We start from the raw sequence: 19,194 nt of genomic DNA on the forward strand, positions 1-19,194 counted from the left end.
GCTGTGATTGGCCAGCTATCCAGTGCGTTGTGATTGGCCGAATACCTCAAGCGTGTGACAGAAATGTTACGCCCCTTACCATATTTTATTGCCGTGTCCTAGTGCGACGAGACAAAAACAATAAAACCCATTATTATAAACGAGGCATCTGTTGCATCCAGTGGAAACATAATTACTGATTATAATGACTTATACTGTCTTTTTACGCATTGCGTTGCATAAAACATGTCCGCATTTGTGAACGGAGAAACAACAAACAACAAGCGGTACTCTAAAATGCTCAAAACTCGCATTTGAATAGTCAGTGGCAAATTCTTTAAATATGAAAACATACTTACAGGCTGTGAGTCAGAACAGCTGGCATTGTAGGCTACTCTCCCTGGTTCAGGAAGCAATCCTTCGTAAAATGCGCTGCACACATCTGAATATTTGGTTTAAACTGTTCTGGAACAGTGTTGTAAATACAACTTAACCACTGATTTCTAGTTGTGTCCTCTTTTGGAAGACCAAACAAAGTATTTTTGCTTTCGCAACACAGCGTCTCCACGACAACAATACTACAGCGAGAATCAAAGTTACGCCTTCTTAAATCGTATCATATGACCCCTTTAACGTCTAACATGAGCTGTACCCTATGCTTTAAAAAACACACACACACTCAGCAATACCTTTTGGACCACTGTAAATCAGATTCAGTCAAATATCCATTACTCTGAAAATTTATTAAATATTGAAAAATCTTCTAGCAACAGATTGTTTCCCATGGATATTACAGGTAATATATTAGGACTGTATCATTAATTGTGCACAAAATGGTTGTCCATGGGTTATTAAAGTAATGGCAAATGAATTCAACTAGATAATTAGATTATTTACAGAGGTTTCTTTCTAATCGTCATCAGCTATGTTGCTGAATCCATCAGCTAAGTATTCCTAAAATAAAATGTGTCATTGAGAACATTCTGTACAGCAATTGAAATGCTCCATAGTATGAAGAGAAATATGGAATGATTCCTCATTGGTCTGGTAGAATCTAAGTGGATGTTTGATACCATGCACTGTTTGAGTAGAACATTGCTTCCTGTGATATCAACCATCCAATAATACATCATGCAATAAAGTGAGCCATAGTGGTTGATGTTTTGCCTCTAAAGAAGATATTCCAAGCATAAAATGTCTCAGACACCAAGGCTCTAAAATAAATAAATGAATAAATAATAAAATAATGGAGCAGTTTTGAGAGTCAAGGGTCTGCTACCATTAATGTAATTTGAAAAATGTTTGATATGTGTGACTTATTGCCTGTATATACTGAATTATTTTACAATTAAGATGTCCTAATATAATCAATGTTAAGCCTAATAAAACTGTTTTATTAATTTGTCTAAAACTTAGAAATGAACAGAACAGCTGGTTCTGTTCCCAGATTTTACATTACAATGTCTAATTAAATTGAGATTGAGCAACCTTATAAATTACCATGTTATTGTACACAATCATCATATAATTTTATAAACATTATATGTATTGACACGTGATCTGTACTGTACATTGCTGGAATATTCCAGAATATAGGAAGCAAAGAAAGGCCACTTTACGCCTGTTCAATCTGATGAAAGAAAGTGCTGCTCCCTTATGCAAATTACTGCTCAGAACCTCATTGCTCAAACAAATCTATTCATAGTCATGCAAAATAGTGCATCATAAAACAAAAATGACCAGATCTCAGTCTTAAGATTTTTGAGCAGAGAAATGTCAAATGGTTGCTATTAACAAATTAAAGACTACAATTTGGAATATCTAAAATAGCATTTATTGTATATTGCATCTATGAAATATAACTCTTTATAAATTGTAAATACTGGTGTTTATAGAACACGTATGAGCATTTGTTCACTGTTAAATAAGTTCTTGAAAAAATATCTCAACTCCACTTGCATTCTCCCAAAAGAGGCTCTAAGCAGAAAAGACCAATTTACCATTGATTGAAAAAATAATCTTTTTACACCTCAAAAAAAAAAAAAAAAAACTACAGGCATTTAATGTGAATGACTCAAAGTCGGGTGTAGTTCAACATGTCATAAAACAGCGAAATAAATAGCGAAATGACCAAAAAGATTTTATCAACAGCTTTATAACGGACCAAAGAACATAAAACAACAAGAAACAGACATTATTTTACAGAAGAACTTGTATATATACAAGACAATAAATGATAGTGTCAACAAACAAACAATCAAACAAAGGATATGATTTCACCACTATGTGAATACGATTATATTGTGTTAGGCAGGGAGACAGAGCTTTGATCAGGTTAACACTTTATGATAGCTTGTAAAAACTAAACATTTGTTCAAGTGCCTTTACCAATGATTTATTTGGTTGCTATGCAACTACATTACCCTTAAATTGATCTCCTCATTTCAGCAAGTTTTCCACTAAAAGGTAACAGAACAGATCAATAACCAGCCAGGTTGTAAATGGACATATGTAATATAAATTGATGCTGTTATATTTGTCAGTGTGCCAGTGTCTCCTTCTGAGCCAGTGACATGAGGGTTTTGACATGTTTAAGAGTCATTAAGGTGTCCTTTAATGATCTACCTGGCCCAGAGTTTTGCAGAAATGTGTGACTTTTCATTGTTTGTCCTCCTCTGTTCTTATCTATAACTGTTCTTATTTTGCCACTCCTGAAACAAAGAGACATTATAATGATCAAATCAGGTTAGAAACATTAAGGCCATCTATATGCCACAAAGTGTACTGTAGAGAAGGCAAACATCACATAACTTTGAAAGTACGATGAAATGATGATTTCTCATGATTTGATGTATGTCAATTTTAAATTGATTTATTTACCAGGTTTATCTGAGAAGCCACTTGGAAACCTTTTAGACACAGTAGAAAGTTAAAAGAGTTGCCTCTGCCTTATATGATAACATCTAAATCAATAAAAAATATATACATTTAATTATTTGATTAAATATAATATTACTTTTATTTAATACATCTTTGTGTGGTATCTGTTGTGGTATCTATTTTATTTAGACTTTCTTAGATAACTGTCATTGGTCATCCATGCTGTAAGAGATTTGCTCCTGTCTCACTCCAATGACCTCACCTACCACTGCCAATGAAATCACACCACCATTGATAAAACACCATGACAGCTTTTACTGATCGTTGTACATTTGCTTTTACCTTTACTGTTGTTATCAAAATAATTTGTGTTTTATGTACTTTGTTTATTTGCCTTTGCCATCAAAAGGCAAAAGGCACCAGAACGGCCAGACACAGGAACAGTTTCTTCCCTCAGGCCAATTCTGAAAAACTGATCAAAACACTTCACATTGAGGACACCTGCTGGTCAAACATATGTAAATGCAATGGCAGCAATGTCCTTCAGGTGACTGAGAGAAAATATGGTAACATTTTATTTTAAGGTCCAATTCACACTATTAACTATTTTGTTTGCTTATTAATAGTTAATAAGGTAGTTGTTAAGTTTAAGTATGGGATAGGGTCAAGGGAGCTAAAATATGGTCATGCAGAATAAGGCATTAATATGTGCTTTATAAGTGCTAATAAACAGCCAGTATACTAGAAATACACATACTAATAAACAACTAGGTAATAGTGAGATTTGGTCCCTAAACTAAAGTGTTACCTAAAATATAGTAAAGAGTGTTCATCTCGTCAAGATATGTAAGCACAGTCATATGTGATGATGTACAATATATCAGTAACCTCCATATGCCCCAAAGTAATATCATATCATTAGATGATATCACTGTGAAACAGAGATTTACAGTCATGAAGGTTAGTATCACACCTGTAACTCTTTTTAGGGATACAGCTATTCCTATTACCCTACACAGGACAAGTGATGTGGGAATAGACTGATGGAAGTTTGCTGTTGCGGGTAGAAATTCTATAGTATTTTTGGTTTAACATTTTGTGGTTAAAATTATTTGTCCAACGTGCCCTTTTAATTCAACTTACACCATGAACACTAAAAGCACTGAGATCATTAGCAGCTAGTATACTTTAACTAAACTATATGCTATATGTGATATATCCTGAATATCCTTAGTAAAATAATATATTGTGGCTAACCAGTTTTATTATTTTTTTTGTAAATACCCTTTCAAATGATTCAACTGAATTTTTCAGATGTTTAAATCAAGTCTCTTTCCATTTGTGACAGTTGTTTACTTATGCACTCACCTGTTAAACCCAAAGTTTATTACTTCATACATTTTAATATTTAAATATTTTTAATAATTAAAATGTTTCCTTAGGTCAATGTATGTGTGTGTGTGTTTGTTTGTGTGTTTATGTGTGTGTGTGTGTACATGTTTTTCTATCCTGGTGGGGACTTAAACCTGAATACACACTGACTCAAGGTGACTCTTGTCACCATGGGGACCTAAATTGAGGTCCCCATGGGGAAACAAGCTTATACATCATACAGAATGAGTTTTTTGAGAATGTAAAAATGCAGAAGGTTTTCTGTGATGGCTTGGTGTAGGACGATAGAATATACGGTTTGTACAGTATACTGTAAACACCATTACGCCTATGGAGAGTCCCCATAAGGATAGTAAAACACATGTGTGTGTGTGTGTGTAAATAATACCTGTGCTGTTGAGCAGGTTGTGTCTGGCTCTGATGAAGGCCTCTATATCATCATCAGTCTGTTTATCTCCAGTTAAAGGAATAGAGGTAGATGAGCATTCAGCTGGGGGCACGGCTCTATAACACAATGAACAAACCAAGACATGATGCTTCAGGTGTTGTTAGGATTGGATACATGATTGCCCCATTATCAGTATTTATCAATGATTTTGTTATTTGACTATAATTTTATTGAATTTCTACAAACAGGTTTCAAAACAGGTGTTTTTACCTAAATGTTGTGTTAGTTACAGGGTTGGGCTTGTTAGCTCTGGTAGCAGGATAAACTAAAATAAAGTTTCTGAAGGAAATATAAAAGTTTGCATTTAAACTAACTTAACTTTTTCTTATCATTGTATTAATGCTATCATAGTTTCATTTTAGACAAAACCCATATACATCATCATATTCTGTATTACAGACCTTCCCAAACTTTGTGAGATATATGCAATAATATGATTATGCATGTGTTTGCACCATGAGAGTAGAGGGGCAGGGTAATAGAAGCGCCTCGCTCCAGAATGATGTTTTGCTTTTGATGATGGCTGCTGGGGTTAATTAAGTTTAAAATTCTGCAAGTGATGCATGTTTTTCTTAAGAAGCAAACACAACAAACATTAGAGGAATAAGGCCCTCTAAAAAAATAATCAAAAGACCCATGGCCCCCTACTGGTGTTTTGTCTTGGGTGTAAAATAAACAAGCAGATGTCTATTGACACAAAATGACACAATTTATTAAAAGTTGGAAGGGTTACATTACCATTATGTGCACTACCATAAAAATGTACAAATTATTTCCTGGTGAAAATGATATATGATGTTCAAATAAACTGCATATAAACCCAAACACTGTTTACTATTTACAATTATATTAAATCAAAATATGTAACACTGCATAATATCCATTAATTAAAAATGGGACAAAATATGACAAAATATAAGTATAAAGTATGAAAAACATGAAAAAGACAAGCAAGCAGTCAGAAGAACAAAGGCAGCTGTTCTAGCACAATGTTAAAGTAAAAAATATTTCTATCATGATAATTCTGGGAAAATTTTAGCATGGTAATGGATATGACAGTGTTAATGTATTTGGTCTTGGCGGAATAGATCTGCTACGCTGCTGCTGCAAGCAAGTACAGGAACTTGATACTGCCAATACATAAGCCGATATGGTGCTGTGAGTATTAAAGACATACTGCTACTGCACAAATAGCATATAAAATAACCCGTAGCAGATCTATACAGGTGGAGCTGGGGAAGGTGGAGGGTTTCAGAGGAACTCTGAAAGTGCGCTGCAATGCTCAAGCGAATGCTAATCAGCCATTTAAATGTAAAGCAGCAAGCTCATTGGCTCCATATGCAACATAAACCAATCAGCTTGTGACAAGTAGTTTAATGCTAAGAATATCATCAGTTACATTAAAAAGATTTGCCTGATTTGACTCAGTCAGAGCACATCTGTTTTACCATTTTGCTTCTTTCATTTGAGCTTATTCAAGATCAGTACACACTTTGAGATGTACACAAATTATAATTCATTGTATTGTAATATTTGTAATACACTTCAACTGTATTAAAAACCAGTGAAACCAATGAATCGTTCAAAGTGCACTAAGTACTTGCTCTTCGAAATGCGGAACTGTTGCATAAATTACATTATGACAGCTTCATTTAAATTGAAAAATGATGTTAAGGATGCATTTTTTAAGTTGCTAAAACTTATTTTGACCCCTTTGGCAGTGGCATGCATCCCTTTAGCCAAATCTGGGCCATGTGCAGCAATGATGGCAAACAGACAGCATGAAAACCAATTTGTAGGAGGTGTGTGGCCTAGTTTTCATGTTGCCTAGATCAGGCTTGTGACCATGGGCAACTTCTGAAATTGATAACCAGCATAACATTTACAGTTATTTACATAACAGTAAGTTATGTAGATTCTGTCTGAATGCAGGCATGGATTACGCCAGAATGCTCCCTGACTGTTCAGAGACTAGCGACATCATCAAATTAGGGACTTCGCATCCCCTCATGGCTTTCTAGAGGATGCTCGGCCTCATGTTGGCCGCATCCTCTGTGATTTCTTTGGGCCTGGTCAACATGCGGCCTCTTCAGTACTGGCTCAAAGCCCATGTCCTGTTCCACGCTTGACGCCTGGGACTTTTTCATCTCAGGGTAACCCATTGCTGCATCAGACCCGTGGCCCCTTGGAAAACCTCTCGCCTATTTCTATCAGGCGTCCCATTGGGACTGACCTCCAGAAGGAAGGTGGTCATGACAGATGCCTCCAACTCGGGTTGGGGAGCTCTGAATGAGGGCAGACCGGCGTCCAGCTCCTGGTCAAACCTGGAGCGGCGCTTACACATCAACTGCCTCAAGATGATGGCAGTTTTTCTGGCCCTAAAAAACTTCCGGCCGGCCCTAAAAAACTTCCGGCACGTCCTGGTCTGTTTGGACAAAATGACGATGGTAGCCTTTATCAATCACCAAGGCGGTCTCAGTTCACACTCCCTTCATAGGTTGGCTCAATGCCTCCTTTTATGGGCAGATTTGGCAACCCCGGCCAGAGCTGTGGAACCTTCATGTTTGGCCCCTCAATGGGAGTCTTTGCAGATCCCTGCGAGTTCAACTAATACTATTTTGGAGGCTAGATATCCATCGACAAGAGGTCTTTATGCCCTTAAATTGTCAGTCTTCTCTGACTGGTGTGCAGCACGGAACGAGGTCCCATCCTCTTGTGACATGTCCCATGTGCTAACCTTTCTATAGAGCTGCTGGATAAGGGGCGCACCCCTTCCATGAAAGTATATGTGACAGCCATCTAATCATTCTCTTATGGCTGGCCAGTCAGTCAGCAGAAACAACTTGGTCAAGTTTAAGTTTCTGAGGGGAGCTCGGAGATTGAATCCGCCTCACCCTCATACTGTGCCGACTTGGGGCTTATCTATAGTCCTCAGGGCTCAATGGGGCCCTCCCAGTCGGCTGACTTGCGGCCCCTGTTGCTTAAGACCACCCTCCTTTTGGCTTTAGCATCGTTCAAGTGAGTGGGTGACCTGCAAGAACTGTCAGTCAGTGCTTCCAGTCTTGAGTTTGGGCCTAATGACTGCAGAGTCGTCCTCAAACCGAGACATGGCTATGTGCTGAAAGTGCTCTCCACTCCGTTTAGAGCACAAGTCATCACCCTTCTAGCCCTCTCCAATCCAGTTGGTGAACAGGGTCCCAATCCACTTTGCCCGGTTTGGGCTCTTAGAGTGTATGTCGAGCACTCTGGGCTGTTTACACACTCAGAGCAGCTCTTTGTGTGCTTCGGAGGCCGCTCTAAAGGGCTGCCAGTTAAGAAGCAGAGACTCTCACTGGATAGTGGATGCTATACGGTTGCTCCTTTACGCTTAAGGAAGGTTAAGGAAAACAGTCTGACACCGTGGTATAATGAGCACACTCGCACCCTAAAGAGAGCAGCCCGGAAAATGGAGCGCAGCTGGAGGAAAACAAAACTAGAGGTATTTCATATTGCTTGGCGGGAAAGTAACCTATCCTACAGAAAAGCACTAAAAACTGCTAGATCTGATTACTTTTCGTCTCTTTTAGAAGAAAATAAACATAACCCCAAGTATTTATTCAATACAGTGGCTAAATTTACGAAAAATAAAGCATCAACAGGTGTTGACATTTCCCAACAGCACAGCAATAATGACTTTATGAACTACTTTACTTCCAAGATCGATACTATTAGAGATAAAATTGTAACCATGCAGCCGTCAGCTACAGTACCGCATCAGATAGTGTGCTATAGATCGCCTGAGGAAAAATTCCACTCATTCTGTACTATAGGAGAGGAAGATTTGTATAAACTTGTTAAATCACCTGTTTGACTTTGTAAAGCTGCTTTGACACAACCAGTATTGTATAAAGCGCTATACAAATAAAGGTGACTTGACTTGACTTGGCTATATATATAAAGAATTACAATAATCAATGCGTGATGATACAAAAGTATGAATAACAGTCTCCAGGTCCTTAAACGAGAGAATTGATTTCAGCTTAGAAATAATTCTGAGTTGATAAAATGCAGCCTTCACAACACTAGTAACCTGTTTATCAAAAACTAAAGCCGAATCTATTATAACACCCAGATTCTTAACATGATCTGGAACACTTAACCTCATAGAGGCCAGCCTACTTATAATTTCCTTGGAATCAGTCTTAGTAGTATTACTTCCACCCTCAATACCATGACTGAGGTGCCCTTGAGCAAGGCACCGAACCCCCAACTGCTCCCCGGGCGCCGCAGCAAAAATGGCTGCCCACGGGCCGTTACTTTACATGTTACCCTTGGGAGATATCATCAGGAAACACGGTGTTAGCTTTCACTGTTATGACTGTTATGCTTATTTTATTTACCTTCAGACTGCAAACAAGCTGAGATGCTCCAAACTGCGCGTCGCACTTCATTCACAAGAGAGGTGGGAGGATTAATGAGGTTTGACTGACAGTTTGAGGAGCCAATGGAGATACGAGGTTTAGCGGCAGTGGAGTCACTTTTACTGGTTCAGGATAAGTGATCCTTAGCAGTTATATTTCTGATTTGAGCTTGAGCTTCAGAATGTTTTGAATGATGTAGCTTTTGTTGACGCTACCGCGCTACTTGATAAAAAAAAGAGCTTCGCTACTGAAAAGCTATTTGATTAAGAAACCAGCGATGCTACCACCACGCTACTGAGAAATGTAGTTAAGCTAGTAGCGTCACTACTTGTAGCGACACTACTGCCCATCACTGCATACTACAACCTTTGGAACATGACAAAAAAAAAACCTTTTGGCGAATTACTGTAGTAGTTTTTTTTTTTAATATAAATTTGCATACTGTACATACCCTAAGGGCGATATTGGCTAAATCTAACCTGTAGTAAGTCAGTTTTGTATCTAGCAATGTACTACAACCGTTGGAACATGAAAAAAAAAATTTTTTTAAGAAAATAATTGTGTACTGTACACATATGGAGGGAGTTATTGGCAAAATCTCACCTGTAGTAAATAACTATGAGTAATAAAATATTTACAGTTTGACAGTGTGTTATTTTAAATGTTAAAAGTGATTTCAATTAAAATACATTGGATGTTTCAACCCAGTCGGTGGAATTGTTAGATGGTCCCTTGACATCAAAGCTTTCTCCAGTTTAAATTTGCAGCTACAGTGCACATAGGCGGTTTTGAATTCCTTTTTTTACGTTGATATAAAGTGGTTGCATATTGATAAACGAATCACTAATGGCAGTGATATCTTTGTGACTGTCGACTCTGTGAATCAGTGGTAAGGGAAAGCGAATGCACGGTGAATATCGAACCTAAAACTAACTGTACGGTACTAGAAAAGCGATTAGAAAGAAATTGCAGCACGTTGCGTTCTTCTGACCTCATTTGCTTACCTGTATTTGGTTCGCATCATCAATAAAGTGTATTCCAAGATCTGAGGTCTTCACTGTATTTTTAACTTCACTGTATTTTTAACTTCATCTGGTCGTATCCAGACCAGATGGTGGATCAGCACCTAGAGATGACCTCTACAGCCCTGAATGTCAGCGGAGATTAGGACAACTAGATGAGCCCCAGAGACAGATCCCCAGTAAAGACCTAGTCTTCTAGACGGCCACCGGGACAAGACCACAGGAGCCAGTTGAGTCCTCTGCACAATGTGACTTTGATGCAGCCTGGAATTGAACTGCTGGTTTCGTCTGGCCAGAGGAGAACTGGCCCCCCGACTGAGCCTGGTTTCTCCCAAGGTTTTTTCTCCATTCTGTCACCGATGGAGTTTTGGTTCCTTGCCGCTGTCGCCTCTGGCTTGCTTAGTTGGGGACACTTCATTTCCAGCGATATCGTTGACTTGATTGCACAGATACTATTTAAACTGAACTGAGCTGGATGATGAGATCACTGAATTCAATGATGAACTGCCTTTAACTGAAAAATGAGTGTTTACTGTTGTCACTTTGCATTATTGACACACTATTTTCCTAATTAAAGCTGTACAGTTGCTTTGACACAATCTGTATTGTTAAAAGTGCTATATAAATAAAGGTGACTTGACTTGACTTGACTATTGTCTTCTTGCATCATTGACAAACTATTTTCCTGTTTGACTTTGTAAAGCTGCTTTGACACAACCAGTATTGTATAAAGCGCTATACAAATAAAGGTGACTTGACTTGACTTGGCTATATATATAAAGAATTACAATAATCAATGCGTGATGATACAAAAGTATGAATAACAGTCTCCAGGTCCTTAAACGAGAGAATTGATTTCAGCTTAGAAATAATTCTGAGTTGATAAAATGCAGCCTTCACAACACTAGTAACCTGTTTATCAAAAACTAAAGCCGAATCTATTATAACACCCAGATTCTTAACATGATCTGGAACACTTAACCTCATAGAGGCCAGCCTACTTATAATTTCCTTGGAATCAGTCTTAGTAGTATTACTTCCACCCTCAATACCATGACTGAGGTGCCCTTGAGCAAGGCACCGAACCCCCAACTGCTCCCCGGGCGCCGCAGCAAAAATGGCTGCCCACTGCTCCGGGTGTGTGTTCACGGTGTGTGTTCACTGCTGTGTGTGTGCACTTTGGATGGGTAAATGCAGAGCACTAATTCCGAGTATGGGTCACCATACTTGGCCACATGTCACGTCACTCACTCACTCACTCATGTCAATACATAGAAAAGATGGTATCGATTGTACCTTACCAATTCGAGCCGGAGTCTGATGATGAAACGGTTGAAGTGGCTGATCGACAAGAGACTGATTCGCAAGCACGACTGGAGCAGGACGTTTCTCAGTGGTAAGTGTCAAGTGTTAACAAGTTTGTGGTAATTATAAGATGTGATAAAACAAATTAACTCTCACAGCGTAGGATACAGCGTCTTCTCGACATGATGTTAACCACACGGAAATTTTACTGTTTGTGGGCGGGCAAGTTGGTGATGTAGAACGTGGGCAGACATTATGCAAATGTGTTACTTCGTGACGTAGAGCCGTAAAAGAATACGATTTGAATTCCTGATGACTCGTTTAGGCGATTGCGAGCCGACTCTTTTTTTTGTTGATAGACAATAACTTTATTTATCATGCACTGTCAGCTTCACAACTTTGCAGATAGTTTATGTTCACATACAGCTACATGAAACACTGCATGAAAGGTAATATTCGAAAAGGCATAATAGGGGCACTTTAAGATAAAGAAAATGGCTTGCCAACCAGGCTATAATCTCACCTAAACACCGAACAATGCTGGAAGTGGTGAAGTAACTTTGTCAGGACTTTTCAGATTTAGCCCTTCGTGCATCTGTGATTGAACCTGACTGATTTTAAAGATATAGAGAAGTCCTTCCTGTTGAATGTATCAATCTCGCAGTCAGGGCTTTCTGGCTATGGCATTACTTTCAATCGTCTTGTGTGACATTTTGCCAGCAGCCCAAGAAGAGGCTGGACTTGAGAAGAGTTATTAGCTCCTCTTGGTCTGCCACAGTTTGTGTTTCAGGAGGCTCAGGTGTCAGTTTTACACTGGTACTCTTTGCAAATTAGCTTTCAGAGTCCAGCACCCATCTTCCATTCACAGGATATCAGGGTGCAAGATAGCGTCAGTAGAGGCTTACCCACCAAAGAGTGCTGGGCACCAACTATGCAACTGATTCCTTGGTTCCAGAGTTCGGTCTGTCCCTGCTGCTGAGGCATTTCAGGGCACTGAACAAAACATTTTATCCCTCATATCTGAAGCTCTGAACCACGACAAAAGTCATAGTTAATGGTTTGTTAATAGCGAGAACTGGACCTTAAAATAAAGTGTGACCAAATAAGGCTTTCATTAGAAGTTTATTAATGTAAGTGCATGTTTAAGTAATGAGGTACAATTACTGAAGTTCTTTACACCCCTGAATCTTTAATTTATCATGCAGAATCACATCAGATCTTACCTCCGACCTCTGCAAGAGAAAGATATTTGTTCCCTTTGTCTTCTGTCTTGAGGATCAGTGTGATCACCTTTTGGATTACTGTTACAGAATAAAAAGGACCCGTGGTAAATGATAAAACATCCTAAAAATGAATCCTAAATATTGCTCAGTGTACTGTATGTTTGCAAAATGTTTTACACTCAGTTACACTCAAAGTTAGTGTTCAATTGTTTGTTACTTCAGTGATTTAGAAGAGTTTAGAAGATTTATGTTTTTGAGTTTTTGTCGTTACCATTGTGCTCAATAGTGGCATTTGTGCATGCAGATTTATGGTGAACAGTATCTGCTACTACTACTAAATAAGCAGTAACTGTACTGAGATCAGTTTCTTTTACTTGCTTATCCTTTATGTTACACGTTGTCAAAAGTAAACCATACTATCGCCCAGCTCTAAACCGCTAAATAAATGGACTTGTCTTTATCATGTTAACCTGTGCTACTGCTAGTTAGTGACAAAGTAACAAAGTTATGTTGTTTCAACAAAGTTCATATGAACTTGTTTTAGTCTTGATATCTGATCTAAACTAGTTGCATGGAAAAGTTTTTCTTGATGTAATGAAGTTGATTGAACAAACTTCTTTTGTAGAGTTATTAAGTAGTAACCGAGATGCTGAACTATCTGGAAAGCTGCATAACAGAATCTGATCACTAGGGTTTTGCATAGCTTAAAAACAAAGTAATAGAGATTTTATTCTTGCCTTTATATAGCAGTGAGGACAAATGTAGTCAGTTATGTTGGAAAATACAGCAGGATAACTTTATGATGTAAAGTCTGCTGTCACCAAATACTTGGACAGTTTTTGCATGTAACAATGTTATTTCTATTTGATTATTTAATTGGCTGCTGGCATAAGCAATGATTGATGGCAATGAAAAAGGTTAACATTTATATTTGTTTGTTACTGTAACTAATTCTCACTTGTTTGTTTCTCACTTTCCGCAGCTTGGGCCCCATGCAACCATGGACATATTTCACAAGAAGCAAACTGTAAACACGTAAAACATTTAACACACACACACACACACACACACACCACAGACTTGTATATGCGGGCTACGGGGACTCTCCATAGGCACATTGGTTTTTATACTGTATAAACTGTGTTTCTAACCCCTTGCCATAACCCTAAACCTACCCCTCACAGAAAACCACTAGCAATTTTTGAATTTCAAAAAACACAGTCACGCTGGTTTTGTTTCTTGTTTAGGTTTCTTGTCTTTTATTTTGTATTCTCTTGTCATTGTCATGTGATCCTGCCATGTGGTCCTTTTGTTCATGTGTCTTGTTCTCATTGGTTCCTTTGTTGTATGTCATGTTCTCATTGGTTGGATTATATCATGTGACCCCTTTGTTCGATATATATAACCCCCATGATTCATTGTCCATTTGTCTAGCTTTGTTCATGTTACCACTGTTGGTGATGTCCATGCTTAAGTTCATGTTTGTTCATGTCAAGTCTATTCTCTGTTTATCTTGCATTTGTTTATGTTTTGGACTTCATTAAAACTGCACATGGGTTCAACTCAACTTGCCTCAGTGAATTCATTACAGAAAGCTAGACCCGTTACAATGAACACAGTAGTTTCCTTGCTTTGCCTCTGTCAAGGGGATTGATGCATAGAGAACTACATGAAGGAATTCTGTGGACTCTGTCACCTAGTTAATTTCAATGATGTGGCATTAAAAGACATTTTTCGTAAAATTAACCCATTTGTTCACGGCTTCCAGAGGGAAAGATACACTAGTCCCTGGCGAAATACATAGACCATGTCCTTCTGCTGAGTGGTTCCTCATTTACTGTGGGGACTATGGATGAGGAACTCCACAATTCTCCATTACCTACCATGCCAGAGCCCTCAGCCATGATAGCTGCATCCCAATTCATGCAATAGGGTGTACATCCTTTAAAGGACCCATTTGAAGGCCGATTGCATCACGGCAGCATGACGAAGGATGTCCCAATTCAAAGACCGCGTCCTATGAAGGCTGCATTTGAAAGCCGATTGTGACACGGCGGCGCGGCGAAGACCATCCCAATTCACGATGCATCCTCTGAAGGCTGCATTTGAAGGCCGATTGCGTCACCGCGGCGCGGCAAAGGCTGCCGCAATTCGAACGCGACTTCAAATGCGCCCTTCGTTTCCCAGGAAAATGAAGGATACAACAGATGGATCCTTCGCAGCCTACCCTATCCCAGAATTCATAGCGCGCCAGTGACGATGGGACTTTTATTCAAACAAAATAGCGGGTGATGGTTCTGTGGCGGCCGAGGAATACACTTATAAATGTAAGTATTGTGTTTTAATTTACTCAAATAGCTAGTGAAACAAATGTTAAAAGTCAGGGGTCTTAAAAAAATGTGAACTTAAACTAACAATACCACTGCACAGATTCATTTGTTAGGTCGTCTGAGGCAAAAGTTCTTGTATTTATTAAACTGAGGGCTGAATTTGATAATTCCTTTACTTGGGACAAAAACTCTGCCATTGTCTGAGGTAAGGCATTACCCATCTGTAATATTTCTACTAGGACCTCTTGTGTTCGCAACAATTAACCCTCACCCATATATAAAGCCTACAACAATAAGACAAGTAGGCCTATAAGGCTACTTAATAAGTAGACAAGTCTTTCACTTGTATTTTTATTTTATTTCATTTTTTATTTTTATTTATTTATTTTTGTAGTGTTGTCCTGCAAGATATGTCCACAAATGTTTTAGGCAAACTTGATGATCTAGAAATAGGATTTCTGAAGTATTTTGTATGCACGTCCTGCTGTCATATTTTCTAACTTTAAGATTGCAGCCCTGTCTTAATAATTTTCTTTCCTTTTTCTCTTCTTTTAGGACAGTTCTGGAGAAAATGGTGCTGCTGGGAAACTTAAAAATGAAAAGTTGTTTAGTTATTTGTAAATGAAGCAAAGTCATTTCTGTGCATTGTTTTAGTTGACACTTGTAAATAAAAGACAAGTAGTAGTTCTGGAAATTGTTAATTTTTGCAAAGCAAAATTTGTAAATGACTAATTTTTTTTTGCCTCTGAATAACATTTGCAAATGAAAATAAATTGTTCTATACTAAAAGTACTTTTTACAACTAATTACAAAATAACTTCAATTCAACATCAGAAAAACAACATCAAAATTTAATTAACAATACATAAAACAGATTGGAAAAATAAACATTTTTATGTACGCTTTCATTCAGCTGAGCAGTGAGACCTTGGTGGAGCTGCTGGACCTGGACAGGCTGCTATAGAGAGCCTGGTACGGCCTCTGCCAGTGGGACATAATCTGGGATAGTCTTGTTTGAGTGCATATTTCCACTGTCAAGCACTGGGACGTTCAGGTTTATCCTGCAGTACAGGGGTCTGGTCTGATTTAAGGAAATGAGGAAAGGACTAATTGTGTAGAGCTATGACAAAGTAATTGGTGGAAGAAATATGAGTTACTTTAGTAAAGTACTTTCAGTAACTACTATTAGCGCATTGAGGAAAAAATGCATGCATTTAAAACCTGTCATGGCCAGGGAGGCCATCTCTGAACTCACAGTCAGTCCTGTCACAGTCAAGGAGGCCATCCCTGAACTCTCTGCCTGCCCTGTCACGGCCAAAAAGGCCATCCCTGAACTCTCTGCCTGTCCTGCCATATCCAAGGAGGCCGTCCTTGAACTCTCTGCCTGTCCTGCCATGGCCAAGGAGGTCGTCCCTAAAAACTCTGCCTGTCATGTCATGGCCATGAAGCCCGCTCACACACTCTCTGTCTGTCATGCTACGGTCACTGAGGCTGTTCAAGGATATTCTGCCTGTCATGTCACGGCCACAAAAGCCGTTCAAGGTTACTCTGTCTGTTCTGTCATGGCCAGGTGGTCTGTCCATGTCTCTGCTCCACCATGGCCTCCTGACCTGTGGTGGTCTTCTGCTCCGCAGGCTTCACCTTGGTCACCTGCTCTGCTCTGGTTGCCTGCTCCACCCTGGTGGTCATCTGCTCCACCATGGGGATCGTCGGTCCCGCCTGCTCTGCCGGCTCCACCATGGTTTCCACCACTGCACCACGGACCAGGTTCAGGCCCACCTCTGCACCACAGTCCATGGTTTCCGTCATTGCTCCACGATCCAGGCCCATCTCTGCTCCATGGTCCAGACTTGCCATTGTTCCACGGTCCAGGTTCACCACTGCTCCACGGTCCAGGCCCTTCATGGCCTGGCCCTCTATCCCTCCTCCTGTTATGCCTCCACTTCACCACCCTCCTGGACTTTTTGAGTTTAGTTTGGGTTGGGGTGGGTGTTATGTTAGGGCATTTGGAGCCGCCCTTAGAGGGGAGCTATGTCATGCTGGTTTTTGGGTTTTGTTTCTTGTTTAAGTTTTCTTGTGTTTTATTTTGTATTCTCTTGTCATTGTCATGTGTTTCCCTGACCCTGCCATGTGTTCCTTTTGTTCATGTATCTTGTTCTCATTGGTTCCTCTATTGTATGTGTTATGTTCTCATTGGTTAGATTGTGTCATGTGACCCCTTTGTTTGATATATATAGCCCTCATGTTTCATTGTCCATTTGTCTAGCTTTGTTCTTGTTACCACTGCTGGTGAGTTTCTATCCATGCGTAAGTTCATGTTTCTTCATGCCAAGTCTAGTCTCTGTTCATCTTGCATTTGTTTATGTTTTGGACTTCATTAAAACTGCACATGGGTTCTACTTCGACTTGCCTCAGTGGATTCATTACAAGTATGTTTATTTAAGCCACAGGAAGTGTCCTCATAAACCATGTTTGCGTTTTATTACCCTTGTATTGCAACGCAAACACAAATACACATTTGTGTCCTCATAAACCATATATTCAAGAACACACACACACACACACACATATAAACATATAACATTGTCACCTGGTTAACATGCAGCTGAGAGGGCTGACATGACTTTGACTGCTTCCTGTGTTCTCTGCACTGTGACCCTGATGAAGAATGTTACAATAATTTGAATCATATCATACAATGAAGAATGATATACTTTATGCCAATATAACAATTCTAGCTTATCATAAGATTTAATTAATTAATTAAAAGAAAATCAATATATGGAACAAAACAATGCATACAATTTTTAGTTTTGAATTTTATAGCACCACCTAGTTGCAGCTAGTGTTTGGCAGACAAATAAGTCTTGATTGTTTATATTGTTTTCACAACTAAAGCATAATAACGCCCAGCTCTAAACTGCCAAATATGGACTACTGGGCATTAACATCATGAAAATCTGTGAAGCTGCTTTGAAACAATGTTTTAGAGCAGAAAAATAAGAAGGGAAAACCATTATTACAAGCAGCAGTTGTGGGGCCAAGCACAAATGGCTGGCCTGTTGTTAAGCTGAGCAGATTTGCTTGGTCATAGCATCCAGCAGAGTGGTCAGTTAAGAAAGTACTTAAAAGTCTATGAGAAGATTTACTAATATTTATAAATCTGCAACAAAATTACCATGATGGTATCAGCTTGATGTGGCAGTGATACAAAGTATTTTGTGTAATTAAAGCTTCTCCAAAATAAAGACAGACTTCCTGTTTTGCTTCTTCACAATCAAATTGGTTTATCTCACAACAAAAATCCAATGAGGGTCTTTAATGAAATTTTTTTTCTTCTGAAAATTGTCTAAGGAGCTAATTTTGGACACACTGTGAAGGAGGAGTAAAAAAAAAAGTTCTGTTCATATGAGAATCAAAATACTACAAGCTTTCTGGATATCTAGAGACTTGATTTTATAATTTTTTATTTATTTTATTAAATAATAATAATAATAATAAATTAATAAATAAAAATAATAAAAAAATATTAATTTATTTTATTATTATTATATATTTTTTTACAACCACTAAGACCCATTTCTCAAAACTTGTTAGTTTAAATGCAATTTTAATGTGAAATTAACTGCTGTGACAAGCTGAACGTTGATTTAGGAGAACTGGGTGAAGAGCTTTGAAAAACTGACTTAACTAAATGTGTCCTAGTGGTTTTTAAAAAAACTAACACGTAACTAACACTTATATAGGTGTTCAACTAATCTAATTGTTTTCATAGAATTTATTTTATTTTTATTATTATTTTTTTTGAATTAGAATATATTTCAATATGAAGTAAAGTGACGTGTGGCCAAGTATGGTGACCCATACTTGGAATTTGTGTTCTGTATTATGTTAGGATTTGAACTTAAGTTTAGCAGTTTTGAAAATAATATGTAAATGTGCAACTTGGTGGTGGCTGTGTTCAAAGAAACTGTAAACCAAAAAAACTGCAAAAGTATAAAAAATGTCCATTTGTAGCCCCCTTTAACTGTCACCCCTCATTTTTTAATATAGGCATGAAAGTGCACTATTCAAACTTAAATTGTTGTCATTTATGAACACTTTGGAATACAGACCTACGGTTGGTCTCTTTTTAAAGAAGAAAATCAGCAGATTATTGCAAAAGAAATTTTGCAAAAAAAAAAAAAAGAATCAAAAATTAAAGCATCAAAAAGT

At 38.3% G+C, this 19,194-nt stretch overlaps 1 protein-coding gene across 1 annotated transcript in view; it reads right to left on the reverse strand.

Annotated features, from left to right (window-relative positions):
• Positions 1-2,529: 2,529 nt before the first annotated feature.
• kif6 (kinesin family member 6) overlaps positions 2,530-19,194 on the reverse strand; it is a 153,546-nt gene continuing 136,881 nt past the window's right edge. Inside the window, exons 16-18 of the mRNA XM_016561695.1 lie at positions 17,570-17,637; positions 4,640-4,755; positions 2,530-2,690 (exon numbers count right to left, since the gene is read on the reverse strand). Coding sequence (XP_016417181.1) covers positions 2,677-2,690; positions 4,640-4,755; positions 17,570-17,637 — 198 coding nt within the window. The 3' untranslated portion in view covers positions 2,530-2,676. The remainder of the gene's footprint in view (positions 2,691-4,639; positions 4,756-17,569; positions 17,638-19,194) is intronic.

Source organism: Sinocyclocheilus rhinocerous, unplaced genomic scaffold, assembly GCF_001515625.1.
Source record: "Sinocyclocheilus rhinocerous isolate Xijiao unplaced genomic scaffold, SAMN03320098_v1.1 scaffold949, whole genome shotgun sequence".
Classification (NCBI taxonomy): Eukaryota; Metazoa; Chordata; class Actinopteri; order Cypriniformes; family Cyprinidae; genus Sinocyclocheilus; species Sinocyclocheilus rhinocerous.